Source organism: Dromiciops gliroides, chromosome 3 (genome assembly GCF_019393635.1).
Source record: "Dromiciops gliroides isolate mDroGli1 chromosome 3, mDroGli1.pri, whole genome shotgun sequence".
In the NCBI taxonomy this organism is placed as follows: domain Eukaryota; kingdom Metazoa; phylum Chordata; class Mammalia; order Microbiotheria; family Microbiotheriidae; genus Dromiciops; species Dromiciops gliroides.
In genome coordinates, this window is record NC_057863.1 from 579996704 (window position 1) to 580018814 (window position 22111).

Genomic DNA, 22111 nt, shown 5'->3' on the forward strand with positions numbered 1-22111 from the left:
AGGAAAGTCTGGAGGAGGGGTACTTCTTTCCAGAACCTTGACTCATTTTTTCAGTTCAATTTCTCTTTTTCTTTTTTTGGTGAGGCAATTGGGGTTAAGTGACTTGCCCAGGATTACACAGCTAGTAAGTTTAAGTGTCTGAGGCCGGATTTCAACTCAGGTCCTCCTGACTCCAGGAGGAAGACTCTATTCACTGTGCCACCTAGCTGCCCCTCAATTTCTCTTTTTCTTAACTAATCAGTCTGCATTCTATGATGCCTGAAGGCAAAAATTAATGGTGGTGTTATGGGTTGGGGGGGATAGGAATTACCCTTCAAACTTTGCCCCCTGAGATTGCTAGCTAACTCCCTTGGTTGGATGGCCCCTCCTTGGCCTGGCAAGCTTCTCACCTGTCAATCCCTGGTCTCCTTGGTCACCAAATCCTCAGCTCCCTACTGGGGTGAAGTGGGAGGGACGGGGGCCAGAGCCAGAGCTGCCGCTGGATCCTAAACAGGGCCTCTGAAGGTCTTCTGGCCGGCCATTTTTTTCTGGAGGTAGGATGTCTTCTCATCCCTTTCCCTCCTCCTCTGCATTAGAGGTTCTGTCCCACTCCCTGAGGCCCAGAGAGAAGAAAGGATTTCCCTAGGGGTACATAGCCAGTTAGCTGCAGAGCAAGATTAGAATCCAGTTTTCTTTTTCTTCCAGGCAAGGGCTGTAGATCCTAATCTCTGGTTGCTTTATCTCCCTAGCACCACAGATTGTTGAGGGTCAGGGAAGGACTCCAGGGAGAGCTTCAGGTGAATGGGGGTGGGTTTGGAACTGAGGAAAGGGAAGGGAGGAAGGCTCTGCTGATGGAGGAGGCTATCAATAGTTCCTAAAAGGGGTTAACAGAAAAACCTAATACCGGAGCTCTAATTTAGATTTGAGCTCCAAGAGGGGCTATAACTTACAGACCCCAGCTCTGAAAAGGATTAATGGATAACTTAAAACTTGAGAAACAAGTCAGGGAATGGGTTCTTCTTACCCACATTAATCACCGCTCATAACAAGAACATAAAGAGGCAGGTCATAGAAACCTGAACTATAACAATGATACACGGGATAGAGCACCAGCCCTGGAATCAGGAGGACCTGAGTTCAAATCCGGCCTCAGACACATAACACTTACTAGCTGTGTGACCTTGGGCAGGTCACTTAACCCCAATTGCCTCACTAAAAACAAACAAACAAACAAAAACCAATGATACACTGACAGGGTATAGAAATTCTAACTGATAAATGAAAATATTTTGAAAGTAGGCATGGGAATGAAAAGGTGACATAGGCAGAAAAGGCCAAATTTGTCTCCAGATTTACCTTATGACATGTAAACCCCAAAAAAACACCTCCAGGGAAAAAGGTACCTGCTTCAAGGGTTGGCTCAAGCCTGCAGGAACTCCAAATTAGGACAAGGCCTCCCCTTTACCTCCCTAAAGTGGAGATTATTATAATGAGACTGATAATCAATTTATCCATACTAAAAATATAACTATCTTTCCTTTCCCTGTTCAAGAGACACTTCCATGATACTTTCCCTGTGGTCACTCACAGTATTGCAATAAAACTTGGGAAACTGAGTTATGTAATTCTTTTGGGATGACTCACAATCAATTAAATGCATCCCACATCACTGGGAGATGAAATGGGGCAGCCCCTGCTATAGGAAGGTGCTCCCTTCCTTTGTTTTTTGGTTTTTTTAGTGAGGCAGTTGGTGTTAAGTGAGTTGCCCAGGGTCACACAGCTAGTAAGTGTCAAGTATCTGAGGCCGGATTTGAACTCAGATCCTGCTGACTCCAGGGCTAGTGCTCCATCCACTGCACCACCTAGCTGCCCCAGGTGCTCCCTTTCTAATCTCCAATCTACCTTTCTGCTGGTGGTTACCAGCCATAAGCCTCTTAGACTTTACTGGATCAGACCTTAATGCAAGTTTAGATCAGTTTCCCTCAGGGAAATTGAAGCCTTTTGAGTTGGGTGGAGATAAGGAGGAAGAAAAAGTAAAATTGTACTTTTCCCAAGGGAGGGAGTGCCATACACAGTTGGGGAGAACTGACTCAGTTGATTCAAGTTGGATTCCCATTTTTGACTTGCAGAAATCCATTCCCCTCTTTGGGCATCAGTTTCTTTGACTGTAAAACAAATGGGTTGGAGAAGATAATCTCTAAGGACCTATCTAGTTCTAATATTCTGTGTTCTTAGAGCCTTTCTCTCACATTAGAAATGTTGAGGTCAGGGCAGCTAGGTGGCACAGTGGATAGAGCACCGACCCTGGATTCAGGAGGACCTGAGTTCAAATCCAGCCTCAGACGCTTAACACTTACTAGCTGTGTGACCCTGGGCAAGTCACTTAACCCCAATTGCCTCAACAGAAGGAAAAAAAAAAAGAAAGAAAGAAATGTTGAGGTCCCCCATAGTTCTGAAATGGAGAGTTGGCTGTGTATTCAACCAGGGTGGGTCCTAGAGCTGGAGTCAGAATTTAGGATAGAGGATTTCTAGCCCTGGGCTTTGCCCTTGATCCCAGGGGGTCATTTTATTAGGTCTCTGTGTTGAAATTGAGCATAAATTGGGGTCAGCTAGGTAGTACAGTGGATAAAGCACTGGCCCTAGATTCAGGAGGACCTCAGTTCAAATCTAGCCTCAGACACTTGACACTTACTAGCTGTGTGACCCTGGGCAAGTCACTTAACCCTCATTGACCCATTAAAAAAAATGGGTCTAAATTTCTGGTAAGTAATGGTTGGGGCTGAGGGTGGGGTAGTAGAATCCTTGTTGCTTGAGAGGAAGAGAGAGAGTAGGATCAAGATTCCCTTCTTCCTCTTCTCACTGGAGAAGAGCAGTAGATGAATTCACTTGATAAGGTGTCCAGAAGAGCAGAAAGTTTTGGTCAAAGGTCAGATGCCACTTTCAGGAAGATTCAATGATCTGCACTTCCTGCCCCCACACCAAATTCTGCTTTCCCAGTGCTCTTTCTCCCTCCTACACTCCCAAGTCCCTTCTTTCTCCCTTGATTAATAATGCCCTACCCTTTCCATCCCAGTTATCGAAGACTCCTTTCTCACAAACTAGGAGTCTTTCATCTAAGGTATATGAACTTAAAAAAAATTCAGAATTACTGATTTCCTTTGTCATCTTATGTATTTGATTTTATGCATCGAAGGGCATTATTCTGCAGAGTCCATAGGCTTTACTAGACTACCAAAGAGGTCTGTGTGACTCTAAGGTTAAGACCTTAACCTTAGATGCATTCTAGACCTTCCCCATCCCCACCCCCAGGATTCTTACTTGTCATTGCAGGTACCTTTTTTTTTTTCTTCTGGGGAATGAGGGTTAAGTGACTTGTCCAGGGTTTACACAGCTAGTAAGTGTCAAGTGTTTTAGACCAGATTTGAACTCAGGTTCTTCTGAATCCAGGGCCATTGCTTTATCTACTGTGCCACCTAGCTGCCCCCTGTAGGTACCTTTAGTCATGACTTGCCCTCCTCCTCCTTCTGTCTCTCCCTTTCCTCTGATTCCTGGTCCCACCCTCCCTCAACCTGTAACTTCCCCTTCCCTTGGGCTCCATGTCCCTCAGACCATGACTCAACTAGGATGGGGGTTGCTGTTCCTGGGCCTCATGGCCATGGCTAAAGGACTTCGGAAAGGGAATGATCTGCTCAATGTCTGCATGGATTCTAAGCACCACAAGTTCCAGCCTGGCCCAGAAGATGTCCTTCATAACCAGGTAACAAACATGCAGGGAAGAAAATACCTGGACCTAGGGGGACCATAGTATCAATTTTGTTTTGTTTTTGGGTTTTTTTTGGCAAGGCAATTGGGGTTAAGTGACTTGCCCAGGGTCACACAGCTAGTAAGTGTCAAATGTCTGAGGCCAGATTTGAATTCAGGTACTCCTGAATCCAGGGCCGGTGCTTTATCCACTGTGCCACCTAGCTGCCCCCATAGTATCAATTTTGAATGAAAGATCAGGCTAGGGGTTGGGCAAGAGGGGATAGGTAGCACTGCACATCCCTAATTTAGGAACAGGAGTGTCCTTTACAATAGCTCTTATCGTCAATTTAAAAATTTTTTTGGCAGGGCAATGAGGGTTAAATAACTTGCCCAGGGTCACACAACTAGTAAGTATCAAGTGTCTGAGGCCAGATTTGAGCTCAGATCCTGAATTTAGGGCTGGTGTTTTATCCACTGTGCCACCTAGCTTCCCTTTTTTTTTTTTTTAAGTGAGGCAATTGGGGTTAAGTGACTTGCCCAGGATCACACAGCTAGTAAGTGTTAAGTGTCTGAGGCTGGATTTGAATTCAGGTCCTCCTGACTCCAGGGCCGGTGCTCTATCCACCGCACCACCAAGCTGCCCCTTAGCTTCCCATTTTACTATCAACTGGACAGTTCGTAAAGTTTCCTTACAACAGCAATAACCACCTAAGGAGAGAAGATAGTATATTTTACAGATTAGGAAATTGAGACTCAAGAGAGGTAAAATGATAAGTTCAGAATCAGATCCCTGGTAAGTGGTCATGCTGGGACTACTCTACATTTCAGGGTCATAGAAAGTTTCATAGAATCCCATAGAACTAGGAGTGACCTTTAATGCACTGCATTCAACAAATATTGTGAAGATTGATGGGCTTGGGACTGGGAAACTAGGGGAAGAATTGACATAATCCTGTTCAGAGCTTTCCATCAATTGGAGAGAATAGAGATACACAAATAAATCAGTTGCAAAGGGGAGGAAGTTAAGGGCAGCGAGATTCAGACAAAGTGCTAGAGAAATATGAGGAGACAGATCATTTAAAAATCATCTTAAGGGGGGGCAGCTAGGTGGCACAGTGGATAGAGCACTGGCCCTGGAGTCAGGAGGACCTGAGTTCAAATCTAGCCTCTGACACTTAACACTTGCTAGCTGTGTGACCCTGGGCAAGTCACTTAACCCCAATTGCCTCACACACACACACAAAAATCATCTTAAGAGGGGCAGCTAGGTGGCGCAGTGGACAAAGCACTGGCCCTGGATTCAGGAGGACCTGAGTTCAAATCCAGCCTCATACACTTGACACTAGCTGTGTGACCCTGGGCAAGTTACTTAACCCTCATTGCCCTGCAAAAAAAAAAAAAATCATCTTAAAATTAAGTTTGTTCCCCAATAAACAAAGGTGCATTTTAATCTCCATAGTCCCATCATTGGAAAAAACAAGTCCAAAGATCTTAAAAGAAATAGGTATAGTCAAGCAAAATATAGCCCTATGGGCCTTATCAAGAAAAACATGTCTTATTTGCTCTGTCCATCATTGGTCCTCTAGAATTGGTGGGTGCTAGGTAACAGTTCCTGGGATACCAAGAGAAAGCAAGACAATTACCTGCCCTCAAGATGCCTGTTGGTTGAATGATTGGTTCTCCCATGAAGACCAAAATGACATTCCCTATGTTGGGGACAAGGTACAGTGTGTTTGACTGTCTGGAAAGTCAGACCAATAGGATCTGAGAGGCTCTTGCACAGGTCAGGGACAAATAGTCTGTGTATTCTATCTATAAACAGACAACAATAACTAAAGGGATTTTGAAGAGGGAAAGAAGACAAGAATTTCAAGGCTAGGGTGACTATTGACTGGATTGAATTTTTCAGGCTGACTTAGGTTCTGAGCTAAGTAGGTGATGTCTAATGGCTCTGGCTTTGGTAGAGGCAACATGATAATAGACAGAGTCTTGGTCTCCTGGTCCTAAGGTTTGTGTTTGCATTTTGGTTCTGAAAGTATGTGCAGAAGCTTGGGCTAGTCATTCATCTCTCTAGGTGCCCATTATTGTGTGGAAAGCCTTTGGTAAATGTTCAAGTGCTTTAGAAATGGGAGTTTCTGCCCAACTCCTCAGCCCTGTGTTGTTTCCCTACCTTCCAGTGTAGCCCATGGAAGAAGAGAGCCTGCTGCACAGCAAACAGCAGTGTTGCCATTCACAAAGATGATGCCTCCTCCCTGTACAGCTTCAACTATAACCACTGCGGGATGATGACCCCAGCCTGCAAACGCCACTTTATCCAGGACACATGTCTCTATGAGTGTTCCCCCAACCTAGGACCCTGGATCCAGCCGGTAGGTAACTGAGGGGGAACAGGACTTCTACCCTTCTATGCCAGTGCTAAGAGTTTGAAAACTGATGTTCTCTCTCCCCAACCAAGGTGGCCTCAAGTTGGAGGAAGGAACGGATTCTGAATGTTCCCCTGTGCATGGAGGATTGTAACCAGTGGTGGGAGGACTGTCAAACTTCATACACCTGCAAAGAGAACTGGCAGAAAGGTTGGAATTGGACTTCAGGTGAGGCTCAGGCTCCCCCTGAGGCTAGGGGGAAGGTGATAGACTCTAGGGTAAGAGTGGAGACTATACCTCCCTGACTTGGCAGAAGGGAGGAGAGGGGTGGGCTATGGGTGTGGAACATTATATAAAGTCTGTTTGATGGGCTGGTTAGTTCTGTTGAACTCCACCCCACCCCCTGACCCCCACCTTCAAATTTGTTTGCTATAATTTATGGCTTTCAGGATGGGGGAGAGGAGCTTAAGAGATTTGGGAAAATGTAGTTGATATAAAAAGAAGATAAAGTGGAGGGCTAGGGTATGGAACCTGGGGAAAACCTTGACCCTCAGGTTAGGCACTGGGATTTGGTATTAAGTATAGGAATTTAGCATACTTTGAGTAGAGATATAGGTAAGTGGGGACCTGGGGCAAAGACCAGTGGGTAGAGAGGGGGCTGGCTACAATTTGTATTTGTGGGTCTGCATTCAGGAGCTGAGGGTATAGGATGTGACAGTTGGGGTGGGAGAGGCTCTAGACATACACTTAAGAGCCAGGGATTTGGGTTTAGCAATCAGAGTTGATCATGTGGAGAAGTGAGCAGGCAAAGCCTGGAAGTTAGGGTTGAAGGCTGGTGGGAAGGTAGATCCAGGGTTATGGGGGAGCCACAAGGCTGATATTCTTCATTTCCATTCCATAGGGATTAACGAGTGCCCAACTAAGGCTGCCTGCCACCCTTTCCCATTTTACTTCCCAACACCAGCCTCCCTATGTGAGAATATTTGGAATCATTCTTACAGAGTAAGCTCTTTTAGTCGGGGCAGTGGCAAATGTATCCAGATGTGGTTTGATCCAGCCCAGGGAAACCCCAATGAAGCTGTGGCTAAATACTATGCTTTTGGCTCTGCCCCAGGCATCTTCAGTTGGAAGGCCAGTTTCCCCTTCTTGATTTTGACACTGCTGTTGCTTCTCTGGGCTTAACCCTCATCAGCAAAGAAATCTCACCAATCTACATGTAAAACCATAGCCAAAATTACTCCCAGTGTGAGACCCTTGGACTCCAGTTTCCTGACACAGCCTGACACAGCCTGGCTCTCCTGAAACCCTGGCTTCCTCCCAATCTGGATTCTTCCCCCTCAAACCTGATCTGGAAACCTCCAACCCCCTACACAATGGATTTCACAGACCCCACACCACTACTGAGTGAGGCATGGAGTGCCTTTCTCCCCACTTTTAAGTGACTCCGGGTCCAGTCTCCTACCTTTTTCTCTGCATAACAAAATCTACCCTTTTCTTCTTCTTTCCTTTCTTTAGGGGAAATTAAATATTGTTTTTGCCCTCTCTAAAGTGAAATCCTCCTTAATACTACTCCTTTTTTTTTTGGTGAGGCAATTGGAGTTAAGTGACTTGCCCAGGGTCACACAGCTAATAAGTGTCAAGTGTCTGAGGCCGGATTTGAACACAGGTCCTCCTGACTCCATGGCCGGTGCTCTATCCACTGTGCCACCTAGCAGCCTCTACTACTACTCCTTTCAAGTAGGGATTGTTTTATTGATTATATTTGTATCCCTAGTACCCGGTCCATATATGTTTAATAAGTTTAATGTTAATTGATCAAAAATTCCTTTTTTAAAAAAATTTATTTTATTTTTTCCATATAAATATTTTATTTTCCAGTTACATTTAGAGATAGTTTTCAACATTTGGTTTTTTTTCAACATTTGTTTTTATAAGATTTCTAGTTTCAAATTTTTCTCCCTCCCTTCCCCTCCCCAAGACAGCAAGTAATCTGATATAGGTAATGTATGTACAATCACATAAAACATATTTCTGCATTAGGCATGTTATGAGAGAAAAATCAGAGCATAAAGGGAAAACCTCAAAAAGGAAAAACAACAAAAACAATAGAAACAGTATGGTTCTATCTGCATCCAGATTCAATACTTTTTTCTTTTGGATTTGGAAAGCATTTTCCATCATGAGTCCTTTGGAACTTTCTTGGACCCTTATATTGCTGAGAAGAATCAAGTCTATCACAGATGATCAACACACAATGTTGTTGATACTGTATACAATGTTCTCCTGGTTGTGCTCATCTCACTCATCATCAGTTCATGCAAGTCCTTCCAGGTTTCTCTGAAATCTGCCTGCTCATCGTTTCTTACAGCACAATAGTATTCCATTACATTCATATACCACAACTTGTTCAGCCATTCCCCAATGGATGGGCAACCCCTCAATTTCCAATTCCTTGTTGCCTGGGATGCTAAAAAGTTCAACTATGAAACTGCAAAAGTGGAAGAGCAAAATAGAAGACATGAAGCTGAACATCTACTTTATAAATGAATGCAGGCAAATATCACTATGTACATTTTAGCCCAAAGGACTATTGATGTATTGATGAAACATACTATATACCTCCAAAGAAAGAAAAGAAATACTATAGGTATGGGAACCTCCAGTGATGGACATCACAAACCATCCATATCTGCACATCTTGTGCAATTCTTGTCCACTTCTTTCATGTTGGAAGTTCAACTCAATATGAGGGGTGTGTGTTTGAGAGAGACAGACAGAGAAAGAGACAGAAAAAAGCTTCCTTGCTTTTTATTGACATTAAGAGGAAACCAATAGAGTATTTTGGATGTCCAACTGCTATCTATTATTCTCACCATATGACCAGTTCAACTTCTTCACTCATACCTTTCCCTGTTGACACCCTTAGCTCCAGTTTTCTTTGTGATTCCTTTTTTATGTTTTGCAGACTGCTACTACTCATCATGCCCCTCTACATTATCTTTTGAGTAATAATTAATTTTAATTCTTTAGAAAATGGAGTGTTTTGTGATACACAGTCATACCACAACAATAGTATAATATTGGCATTAAAAAGATGGGACTCCATTGTAGGGAAAAGTTTGGGATAATTAAAGGTGGTCTATAATTTCTTTTAGGCAATGCAGGTTTTTCTCCCCTTCTTCTGGGTTAAATTCTTTGTTTTCAGTGTCTGTTCAAACTATCTGTCCTGGTGGAAGATCTGTCTAGACTGTTCATCTAACTGCATATTCATTAGGTTTTTCCTGTGGGGATGGTTAGACCAAATTGTTTTGAGTGGATATGAATCTCAACCAGCACAATGTCATCTATGAACATGAGATTCTGGAGGATTTCATCATCTATGAAGAATTTTTCTTGGATTCTTGACTTGAATTCTGTACTGGATCTCCCCCTTGATAGCAAGAAACATATGCTTTGACAAGACTAAGTCTCCTTGTTTTATGCCTCATCTAATATTCATGTTTATAGTATAGTTTTTTCTGTTATATCTTTAAAGGAATTTTGAGGTCTTCATGGGAGTTTTTTTGTAAGAGAGCCTTTAAAGTGACATTTTGCCCATTGCGTCAAAAACTTTTGAAAAATAGATTTAATAAACACAAGGGAATCTTATATTTTTCAATCTTTTTTGTCTAATTTTTACTGATATCTTTTTTTCCGTCACTTTCATTTCCAAATATATTCCTGGGGGCAGCTAGGTGGCGCAGTGGATAAAGCACCGGCCCTGGATTCAGGAGTACCTGAGTTCAAATTGGGCCTCAGACACTTGACACTTACTAGCTGTGTGACCCTGGGCAAGTCACTTAACCCCCATTGCCCTGCAAAAAACCCCCAAAAAACCAACAAACAAACCAAATATATTCCTCCTTTCTCTCCTAACCAGTGAGACATTGTTGTAACAAAGAATAAAAAGAAATAGAGGGAAAAGAAGTTCAATAAAACCAACATATAAATGATCAGACTACATCTGACAGAATATGCAATATATTCCACACCCATGGTCCTCAATATTTGCAAAACAAGTGAGGGAAATACATTTTCTTAGCTCTTCTTTGGGGCCAAACTTGGTCATTTTAATTACATAGTATTCAGTATCCTTCTTGCAATTGTATGATGATAAAAGATGTCATTGACTATGAAGTGTTACTTGAGAAAGTCTGCCTGGTCCCTATCAATACCATAATCAAGGATACTTTTGATGAATCTGCATATTATTTTCTTTTTAAAAAATCATTCTTTATCTTTAACATTCCTTTCTTTTTTGAGTGGCAGGGCAATCAGGGTTAAGTGACTTGTCCAGGGTCACATAGCTAATAAGTGTTAAGTGTCTGAGGTCAAGTGACTTGTCCCAGGTCACGCATCTAGTGTCGAGTGTCTGAGGTCACATTTGAACTCAGGTCCTCCTTAATGCAGGGCTGGTGCTTTATCCACTGCGCCACCTAGCTGCTCCCCAACATTCCTTTTTTGTTTGTTTGTTTTTTGTTTTTTGGTGGGGCAATGAGGGTTAAATGACTTGTCCCAGATCACACAGCTAGTGTCAAGCATCTGAGGCCGGACCTGAACCCAGGTCCTCCTGAATCCAAGGCCAGTGCTCCACCCACTGAGCCACCCAGCTGCCTCCCAACATTTCTTTTTAAAAAATTTTTGAGTTCTAAATTTTCTCCCTCTAGTTCCTCCACTACTCATTGTAAAAACAAGTAATATGACATCAATTATACATGTGAAATCATGCAAAACATTTCCATATTTGTTGTTCAGTGATTTCAGTATTGCTAATTCTTCATGACCCCATTTGGGGTTTTCTTGACAAAGATACTGGAATGGTTTGCCATGTCCCTCTCCAGCTCATTTTTTTTTTTTAAGTCCAGCTCATTTTATAGATGAGGAAACTGAGGCAAACTGAATTAAGTGACCTGCCCAGGATCACACAGTTAAGACCTGAAGCCAGATTTAAAGTCTGGTCTTCTAGCTGACCCATTTTCATATTACCCATGTTGTAAAACTAATTAATTAATTAATGAAAAGCAAGAAAAATAAAGTGAAAAAAATATACTTGAATCTATAGAGTTCCTCAGTTCTCTCTCTGGAAGTGGACAGCATTTTTCATCATAAGTACTTCAGAACTGGATCATTGTCTTGATCATGTTAGCTGTCACAGGGGAAATGGGTGATTGGGGTCCTTAGGTATTCCTCTTTAAAGAATTACATCCTCTCACATGCAAATCTAATTAGAATAAAATAATATTTTATTTAGGTGGTAGAGAAAGGAGACCAAGGGGCAGCTCGATGGCGCAGTGGATAGAGCACGGGCCCTGGAGTCAGGAGGATCTGAGTTCAAATCCGGCCTCAGACACTTACCAAGTCACTTAACCCCAATTGCCTCACTAAAAAAAAAAAAAAAAGAATTATATAGAGAAAGGAGACCAAGAGAGAAATCAAACTTCTCTGGAGGGGAGATAATTTCAAAGATATGGTTCTCTGAGATACCTATCTCCTTGAACAGGAAAAGGACTATAGCTTTTACAGATGGTTGATGAGGTGATCACCTGAGCCCTTATGGGTGGTGGGTTGGGAGAAGTTGGGTGAGGGCCAGTTGTTTTGATTTCTGGAGCTATCTCTGTTCCCTAGGTGCCACTTAGGCAGCAGCCATGCCTAATGGGCTCATATTCCTTACTTTTCAAGGTGTGTCTGTCCTTCAGTTTAGCTGGCCAGTTTAAACTTTAATAGTACCAACACTATAACAGTAGCCAAGTCTTTCATAGTTGATCATCATTACAATATTGCTGTTACTACATACAGTGTTCTCCAGGTTATGCTCACTTTACTTTGCATCAGTTCATATAAGTCTTCCCAGACTTTTCTGAAACCACGCTGTTTGCCATTTATTATAGCACAATAGTATTCCACCAGAATAATATGCCATCAAAAAAATAATAATAATATACCACAATTTGTTCACCATTCCCCAACTGATGGACATCCACACAATTTCTACTTCTTTGATACCACAAAAAGAGCTGCTATAAAATATTTTTGTAGAGATAGGTCTATTTTGGGGTAGCGAGGAGGTGTAGTGGATAAAGCACCGGTCCTGGATTCAGGAGGACCTGAGTTCAAATCCGATCTCAGACACTTGACACTAGCTGTGTGACCCTGAGCAAGTCACTTAAACCTCATTGCCACGCAAAAAAAAAAGAGATAGGTCTATTTCCTTTTTCTTCGATTTCTTTGGGATTCAGACCTAGTAGAGGTATTGCTGGGTCATAAATATCATTTTATTTTGTGTGTATATATGTGTGTGTGCATTAATTTTTTTATTCATTTTAAATTCAAATACAAAATGAAAAAAGAAAAAGAACATTTCTATGTACACAGCAGTACATGAGAAGCTTCAATATAAAACAATACATTTCCATTTTGAGAAAACCTATGTAATTAACATTACACATTGTTTTCAAAGTTGCCCAGCTTTTCTTTGCTTCTAGGTATTCTTTTGTTCTCTGCTGTGTACCTTTTATTTTTTTCTCCCTCCCCCCAGTCCCACCCTAGAAAAGGCTACAATTAATGTAGATATATAAAATACACACAGATACCTATAAACATACATACATATATGTAAGACTATGCTGTTCATATTTCTATTTGTCATTTCTTTTTCTGGAGGTGGACAGCATCTTCTTTCATAGGTCCAAGTCTTTCCATGTTTTTCTAAACCAGCAGTATTCCAACACAATCATATCCTATCTGAGGGATTGTTTTTGCAAGTTTTTTCCCAATTTTCTGCTTTCCTTCTATTCTTGGCTACATTGGTTTTATTTATTCAAGAAATTTTTAATTTAAAATAATCTAAATTATCCATTTTGCATTTCAACAATGCTCTTGCCTTATAATATAGTTTAAGGCCTGGCACTGTTGAATCATACATATTATTTTCATAACCATTTTTGTATATTGTTGTGGCTCAATCTTGCTTTCCTTAAGTATATAGGGAGACAGGATGTCTCTGTACTAATTATCCAGCAAGGGACTTTTAAAAAAAATGAATGGAATATTTGAATTAACCTGTAGGTGGTACACTACTTAACTACTAGTCTTGACCTCTTTAGTCACTTTCTGGCATAGGTCTGAAGGAATAGTCATTTTACTAATAAACTGTAGTATATTTCTGGCCACAAGAGGCCACTAGAGCCTACAAACACCTAGGTTACTTCCTCCAATATGGTAGCTACCAACAAATATTTGTCTCTGAAGTGGAGTTGTGTTAACCCCTCACTGCATCAGTACAATTTAGTCTAGGAGAGGAAATAGAATATGGCTCAAAATATTAAAATATGAAATTTCTTATCTATATGTAATGAGGAACTGGCCAATGAGCTTGGTCCTTATAAGCATTTACAATGTGTTCTGCTAATGAAAGCCCCATGCTGACTTAAGCATGAGCAGACATTCAGTAACTAGTTTTGTTTCATTAGCCGTGGGGTGTAGAAGAGACGTTTTTTTATTGGTTGCAGAGAAGAACATGGCATTAATCAGCAAGAGTCTGGCCCTTACTTGGTTCTTGGTTGGTATCTTTCTTGCCTACTTGCTATTCAGGTGAGAAACAATAATGTAAAGTGAGAGGCCTACCCAATTGAGGCCAACATGTGGCCTGTTAATATAGGCCTTTGTTCTTTGCATCTTTTCATTTGTTTTAGGCAAAGGAGATTGGAAATGGTTCTAACTATGTGAGATTCAAAAAAGTCAAGCCATCAGAATTCCAGGAGTGGAGTCCATGTCAGGATTTGTTAGAAGAAAGGCATTAAGAAGCAAAGAACCTAGCACCTTGCCTGGTCCATTCCAGAAATAGCAGAGGAAGACTCATTCATCCAATGACCAAGTTACATTTGGAAGTGAACTCACTGGAGCAAATGCTATGCAGAAAATGCATTAAGCCTTAGACACTTGACACTTACTAACTGTGTGACCCTGGGCAAGTGCTCTATCCACTGAGCCATCTAGCTGCCCCTCCCCCAATTACCTTTATGGGGGCAGCTAGGTGGTGCAGTGGATAGAGCACCGGCCCTGGATTTGGGAGGACCTGAGTTCAAATCCGGCCTCAGACATGTGACACTTACTAGCTGTGTGACCCTGGGCAAGTCACTTAACCCTCATTGACCCACTCAAAAAAAAAAGTACTAAAAAAAAGGTAATTGATATTAATTGGTTAAATTAACCTGGAGCACTAATCACTGATGGCTGACAGTAGGGGAATTCACCAGAATGGTTGCTGAAGCTGATGGCACTAAAGAGACTTCTCAAACTGCTCAGGAGTACCCCCAGAATGATGAGGAAGAAATGTAAGCCATCCTTGTTCTAGGAGAATGAAAATAATAATGAGAAAATATATGTGATGGGCAATTGAAACAACTTATTTACATGGATAATTGAAAAGCCAAAATTGGGAAATGGACAACAAAACAGCCCCTATTATAATTTCATCCAGAAATTTAGCCAATATAAATTAATTGCTAAAAGGAGACCAAAAGAGCCTAGAAGTATCTTAATCAACAAATTTCTGGTCTACTTTCTATTTTTTTTTTTTTTTTTTAGTGAGGCAATTGGGGTCAAGTGACTTGCCCAGGGTCACACAGCTAGTAAGTGTTAAGTGTCTGAGGCCAGATTTGAACGCAGGTACTCCCGACTCCAGGGCCGGTGCTCTATCCACTGCGCCACCTAGCTGCCCCACTGGTCTACTTTCTAAATGGAGAGAGAGAGCTAACAAAGGCAACATTGGGCTAAAATAGAAACTCATTTGGAAAATCTTACAATGAAGAATGATGGATGATTATAAACAGAATTGTCTCATAAAGCAGAGAGAAGCTGTGGAGGATAAAATCAATTAAAAGAAGGTTTGGCAAGATATTCAACTAAGCAAAGTTTTTTCCAAGAATTCAAGGATAAATATGGAAGGACTACAAAAAGAAGATAAATGGAGGATATTTGATAAAAAATTTTTTTAAACTATTTTTCTTCTTTTTTTTGGTTTGTTTTTTTTTGGGGGGGGGAACAATGGGGAGTAGGTGACTTACCCAGGGTCACACAGCTAGTAAGTGTCAAGCGTCTGAGGCTGGATTTGAACTCAGGTACTCCTGAATCTAGGGCCTATTCTTTATCCACTGTGCCACCTAGCCGCCCCCTTAACTATTTTTCTATCAAAGATAATGAAATCACTACACTTGGACCCTCACATTAAATTCCTAGATGTGCTTATAGAAAAGGCAGAAATGTTTCTAAGTAGAACAGAGATGGGAAAATAGCTAAATTAGACAATGCGCATAACAGAAAAGATCTGTGCTAGACATGATAAATTATGAGGGACTAATATAAAAGGTATCTGAAGTAGATGGAAGTACCAAAGATATGGGAAACAGTCTTAGGACTTATTAATGCTGAAAAAATTTGACTAAGAGAACATCAGTAACTACTCATCTATATGCTTACTCTCTCATCTATATAGTTTGGTTTTTTTTTTGGTGAGGCAATTGGGGTTAAGTGACTTGCTCAGGGTCACACAGCTAGTAAGTGTCAAGAGTCTGAGGCCAGATCTGAACTCGGGTCCTTCTGAATCCAGGGCCGGTACTCTATCCACTGTGCCACCTAGCTGCCCCATATATAAAATCTTTATGAGAATCATCTATACATGAATCAAGGGCATCTTTGACATGTATATTAGTAGAGAACAATTAGGTTTTCACATGCAATATTTTATAAGGGACCACACTTTTTCCATTGCACAATTAACTACAAGATGTAAAGAATACAAGATCACATCACACTTGTTGTTTGTTAAGATAAAGCACTTGAATTGGTAGAAGAAATTGCTTCCTTTGGGTGCTTGAACAACAAAGGGTCCCCCATGAAGATCATTCAAGATTCTCTGGAAGATGTAAAACCAAAAATAAGCCTGTTCAATGACCCTCTGATAATAAACATGAGTTGAGTCTTAAATAGGGAGATGTATGTTTGCCAAAGGTATCGAGCCCTCTGGGATAGAGGAGGCACACTGCTGAGTCCAGGTTAGGCGTGGATGATACTCCAGTTTCTGAATAACGTTTGTGCTAGTTACATTGCCAAGCCTCCTGGAAGAGACCTGTAATCACTAAAAAGAGCTTGGCCTGACCATCCACAGAGGAACAATCAAGGGGATGAAGAGTGTCTATTGTCCAGATTTCAACATGCTGTTAGAAGGATTCACTGTAGAGCAGAGATTCTAAACCCTTTCTGTAGAAATTTGAAACATTATGTTAAAATAGATATCAGGGGGCGGCTAGTGGCGTAGTGGATAAAGCACCGGCCCTGGATTCAGGAGTACCTGAGTTCAAATCCGGCCTCAGACACTTGACACTTACTAGCTGTGTGACCCTGGGCAAGTCACTTAACCCCCATTGCCCCGCAAAAACAAAAAACAAAAAACAAACAAAAAAAATAGATATCAAAATATTAAAAAAAAATAAACAGGGGCAGCTAGGTGGCACAGTGGATAAAGCACTGGCCCTGGATTCAGGAGGACCTGAGTTCAAATTCAGCCCCAGAGACTTGACACTTACTAGCTGTGTGACCCTGGGCAAGTCATTTAACCCCAATTGCCTCACCAAAAAAATAAAATAAACAAACTCATAAACTCAATTTAAGAACCTCTTCTACAGAACTTAACCAATAGTATGTATCTCTGGGACACAGCATCTAGATGGACAATGAATTGGGCCCAGATTGAACAGAAGGTGGAAAGATGACTTGACTGCATTTAGGAAATTGCAAAGCTTGTTTACTGATCCCAAGCTTTCTACAAAAGCAAAGGCCCATTTTTTCAATACCAACATTTTATCAATGTTATTGTGCAGCAGTGAGACATGGGACACAAATGCCTCTAAAGAACTGAAAATAAATATTATGCTGAAGAAAATGGAGAAACATGTTTGCATGTTATAGCTAAGTATCTTAACCTCTCAGTCTATTTCCTCACCCATAAAATGGGGGGAATATTCATACTAACTACCTTGGAGTGTTGTTGTAAACCTTATAATGCTCTATATAAAAAAAACTTATAGCACTTATATAAAAAACTTAGTTGCTATTACTGGTCAGCTATTTAATGAAAGATCTTTCCTTCTTGTTCTAGCTGCATTTTTTAAAAATGCAGAATCTTTTGTTTCTGTCGAGTTAAACTAACCTATTTTGTCTCCGCAATCTTCTTTAAGTCATGGTGGTTTATAATTTCACCCTTTTTCTACAGTTGTGACAGAAATAACTTTCCATTCCGCATTTGGATAAACATTTATATCATTACTTTCTTCTAGGCTATTGCAAGAGCCTCCTAATTGATCTCCCTCCATCATTGAGCCTCCCCTCTCCAATTTATCTTCCATACAGTTGCCTAAGTAAGAATTCTAAAGCACAAGTCTAATGTGCCACTTCCTTGCTCAAGTAGTTTTAGTGGTTCCCTATTACCTCCTGAATAACATACAAGCTCTTCTGCTTGGCATTTAAAGTCCTTCACAATTTGTTTCTTAGCTCTCCTTTGCTGGATCATCATCCAGGCTGTGCCTGATAACCATGGGTACTCCCCAAGGCTGTGTCCTGGGCCCTTTTTGCTTAGTGATCTCATCAGCTCCCAAAGATTCAATTATGATTTCCATGAAGATGATTCTCAAATCTATTTTCCCAGTCCTAACCTCATTCCTGACCATCAGTCTCCAACTGTCTATTAAATATCTCAAACTGGTTGTCCCATAGGCCAAAGCTTCTTAAACTATAGGTCATGATCCCACTGGGGATCACATAACTGAATATGGGGTCACAAAAAATTGGCAGTAATTGTTTTATTTTAATACCTTTTATATACCTAGGGTTGTGTATAAATTTTTTAGATAAAAAGGGGTCTTGAGTGGAAAAAGTATAAGAATCCCTGCCATAAACATCTTAAAATCACACAGGCTCACAACCTAGGTGTCATCCTTGATTCCTCACTCTTTTTACCCACCATATTCGATCAGTTACCAAGTCCTATCCATTCAATCTACAAAAATCTTCCACCATAATGTTGAACAACATCTCATTCCTGGACTATTTCGTTTTGTTTTGTTTGTGGGGCAATGAGGGTTAAGTGACTTCCTCAAGGTCACACAGCTAGTAAGTGTCAAGTGTCTGAGGCCAGATTTGGACTCACTGAGGTCCTCCTGAATCCAGGACCAGTGCTTTATCCACTGTGCCACCTAGCTGCCCCCTCCTAGACTATTTCAATAGTCTGATAGCTTGCTTGTTGGTCTTCTTGCCTCAAGTCTCTCCCCATTCCACCAGTCTATCCTTTCCTTGGAATTTTTGTTTGTTTTTTTAGTGAAGCAATTGGGGTTAAATGACTTGCCCAGGGTCACACAGCTAGTAAGTGTTAAGTGTCTGAAGCTGGATTTGAACTCAGGTACTCCTGACTCCAGGGCCGGTGCTCTATCCACTGCGCCACCTAGCTACCCCCTTTACTTGGTTTTTAAATTGCTTTTCCTAAATTGAAGGTCTTACCATAGTGATCCCCTATTTAATAAACTTCAATGGCTTCCTATTATTTCCAGGATCAAATATAACATCCTTTTTAACTTTTAGGGTACCTGGGTGGCACAGCGGATAGAGTGCTGGGCCTGGAGTTCAGCAAGATAAAAGTTCAAATCCAGCCTCAGACACTAGCTTTGTAACCCTGGCCAAGTCACTTAACTCCGTTTGCCTCAGTTTTCTCACCTGTAAAATGACCTGGAAAAGGAAATGGCAAACCACTCTCTTTGCCAACAAAACCCCAAAAGGGGTCACAAAGAGTTGGTCACTGGAAAAGGACTAAACAAACATTTAGCTTTTAAAGCCCATCATGACCTACCCCTTTCCTACCTTTCAGTCTTCTTGCACCTTACTCCCGCCACATACTCTGGACAGTAGCCTCCTTACTTTCCTTTCACAAGACACTCCATCTCCTAAATCCTTGAATTTTCACTGGTTGACCTCCATGCCTAGGATTCTTTCCCTCCTCATCTCTTGGTTTCTTTGGCTTCCTTTAGGTCCCAGCTAAAATCCCATCTTCTGCAAGAAGTCTTTTCCCAATCCCCTTAATTTTTTATTTTATTTTTTGGCAGCAGGCAATGAGGGTTAAGTGACTTGCCCAGGGTCACATAGCTAGTAAGTGTCAAGTGTCTGAGGCTGGATTTGAACTCCTGAATCCAGGGCCGATGTTTTATTCGCTGCAGCCACCTAGCTGCCTCCCCTTTTTTTTTTTGGACTGGGCAATGAGGGTTAAGTGATTTGCCCAGGGTCACACAGCCCCCCCTACCTCCCCTTAATATTTTTTATTTTATTTTATTTTTTAAAAATTTTTGTAGGTCAATGAGGCTTAAGTGACTTGCCCAGGGTCACACAGCCAGTAAGTGTCATGTGTCTGAGGCCGGATCTGAACTCAGGTCCTTCAGAATCCAGGGCAGGTGCTTTACCACTGTGCCACCTAGGTGCCCCCATAAAAATTGTTTTAAAAATATTTTTTGTTTGTTTGTTTTGTTTTGTTTGTTTTTGTTTTTGGTGAGGCAATTGGGGTTAAGTGACTTGCCCAGGGTCACCCAGCTAGTAAGTGTTAAGTGTCTGAGGCTGGATTGAACTCAGGTACTCCTGACTCCAGGGCTGGTGCTCTATCCACTGCGCCACCTAGCTGCCCCTGTTTTAAAAAATATTAAGGGGGCAGCTAGGTGGTGCAGTAATTACAACTAGGCAATAAATTATTAAGCAATACATGCAGTTGCAATACAAACTGAGACCAGGGCTCTCAATAGCCAAGGGCCCCAAAGCTTGTTTTCTACACTATTAATAAATTTGAAGGGAGTAAAAAACTGGATTAGGGATTGAGACATTTGGTTTTCCATTGGCAAAAAATATCTGAAGACACTGAGGTGAGAGGGAGAGGGGGTAGTTTTGTGACATTCCCTAAATGGGGTGACTAGAGGAATAGTCGGTGGATGAAAGGCAAAATGGAGTTACTCATGCTAATTTTAATGTAACAATACACCTTTGGGGCAGCTAGGTGACGCAGTGGATAGAGCACTGGTCCTGGATTCAGGAGTACCTGAGTTCAAATCCAGCCTCAGACACTTAACATTTACTAGCTGTGTGACCCTGGGCAAGTCACTTAAACCCCAATTGCCTCACCAAAAAAACCAAAACAAAACAATACACCTTTACTGTTTAAACAGATAAATGCAAACAATATTCACATATTATGAAACATAATGTCACTTGGTACATATTCTGCATTTTATTTTATTTTATTTTTTGTTTTGTTTTTTAGTGAGGCAATTGGGGTTAAGTGACTTGCCCAGGGTCACACAGCTAGTAAGTGTTAAGTATCTGAGGCTGGATTTGAACTCAGGTACTCCTGACTCCACAGCCAATGCTCTATCCACTGTGCCACCTAGCTGCCCCATATTCTGTATTTTAAAGAAAGAAGTTAATGACACACTATATTCTTCAATTTCAGATTAGTCCAAACGTTTTAAGTAGTAATACACTTGTGCTCTAAAAGAATGTTTTCATTTAATTTTTTTCAGTATGGGAAGTCCTTGCTTTACCTAAGCACATGCCAAATTGCATTTTCATAATAATTTATAAACTGAATCATTTTCCACAATGAGATAATATAACTATAAAGAGAACTACTAAAACTATTGGCATTAATGTTGATGTCAAACTGGACACAGAAGTCTTCCAGGGCTGATTTTTTAGTCCAAACTGAAAAGAGGAGTCTCACCAAAGAGGAAATTAAACCAAATTGACAAAAAATCGTTAAAATCATTCCAGAGTTTTAATGTATAAGACAGTTCAGGTTTTTGAATTTTTTTTCTCACTTGATTAACTCTCCTGTATATTTCCTTTTAGATTGGGATGAACTATAGACTTACTTTCATATAAAGTAGTACTCATTTCTCCAAATGTTTTGGTACTTATGGTATCTTGTTTCACTTCATAAACAAAAATAGGTATCTTTGTGTTCTTTATATGTACTGTTTTATAGTCTCCTTTATGAATTGGCGCTTCCAATTCCATTTCTTCCTGAGCTTTGACCACAGTAACACAATCTGTTCATGGAAAGCCTGAATACTATGAATATCTTAATAGGTCACATAAGCTAATCTTTTTTTTAATTAATAAAGTATTTTATTTTTTTCCGTTACATGTAAAGATAGTTCTCAACTTTTGTTTATACAAGATAAACTAATCTTTAATTTTCTTTGTCATCTGTTAGTTCAAACAGCTGCTGAGACAATCTAACTCATTGAAAGCCTTTTTCATTGCTGTTAAATCAGCTAAGTTCATCCCTTATTTTCTTTTGCTAGGGTACCTTTGATTCAATACTACCAAGATCAGATCCAATCCACTGGATATGGTTCTAAGACCTTTTTTTTGAATGAAGTCGAATCCATCTAATACTTTGGTGATGTCATATACTCCTTTCCCAACTCCCAATGTTGTGGCAACAACTCCATTTAAATCAACACTCCAACAGAAGATTTAATGAGCTCCATAAATTTCCGAGTCAAACTAAACCAAATATACATCTTAACAAGGTTTTGCCACTCTTAGTGCTTTTCTCATGGCCATGTATTGTACATTCTCTCCTAAATTAATCTTTTTTGACGGAAACCAGGGGATTCTGCTTATAGACTCCAGTTTCCTCTGGACAGCCGGCGCGTCTGCAAGCACCAACAGGGGCTGCAGACATCCTCCCCAGCCGGCTAGCTAAATTGAATGACTCACGTTGTCTGGGCTCGGTGGCGGTGCTTCTGGCTCAGCCTGGCTTAAGCCAAAACCTCCCTTCATTCTTTCTTTTTTGTTCATTATTTTTCACAGCACAATAAAATACCATAACTTGTTCAGGACTTTCCCCATTAATGGGCACTCAAGTTTCCATTTCTTTGCCACTGCAAAAAAAC

The 22111-nt window shown here is 40.9% G+C and overlaps 1 protein-coding gene and 1 pseudogene across 1 annotated transcript; one reads left to right on the forward strand and one right to left on the reverse strand.

Moving 5' to 3' along the window:
* Window positions 1–484: 484 nt before the first annotated feature.
* Window positions 485–7340, forward strand: LOC122749842 (folate receptor alpha-like). Its single transcript, XM_043996392.1, has 5 exons — window positions 485–533; window positions 3587–3736; window positions 5901–6092; window positions 6179–6314; window positions 6988–7340. Exons 2-5 carry the CDS (start codon window positions 3590–3592, stop codon window positions 7266–7268), a joined length of 756 nt encoding a protein of 251 aa, XP_043852327.1. The 5' UTR covers window positions 485–533; window positions 3587–3589; the 3' UTR covers window positions 7269–7340.
* Window positions 7341–8566: 1226 nt separating this feature from the next.
* Window positions 8567–21736, reverse strand: LOC122747985 (annotated as a pseudogene).
* Window positions 21737–22111: the final 375 nt, after the last annotated feature.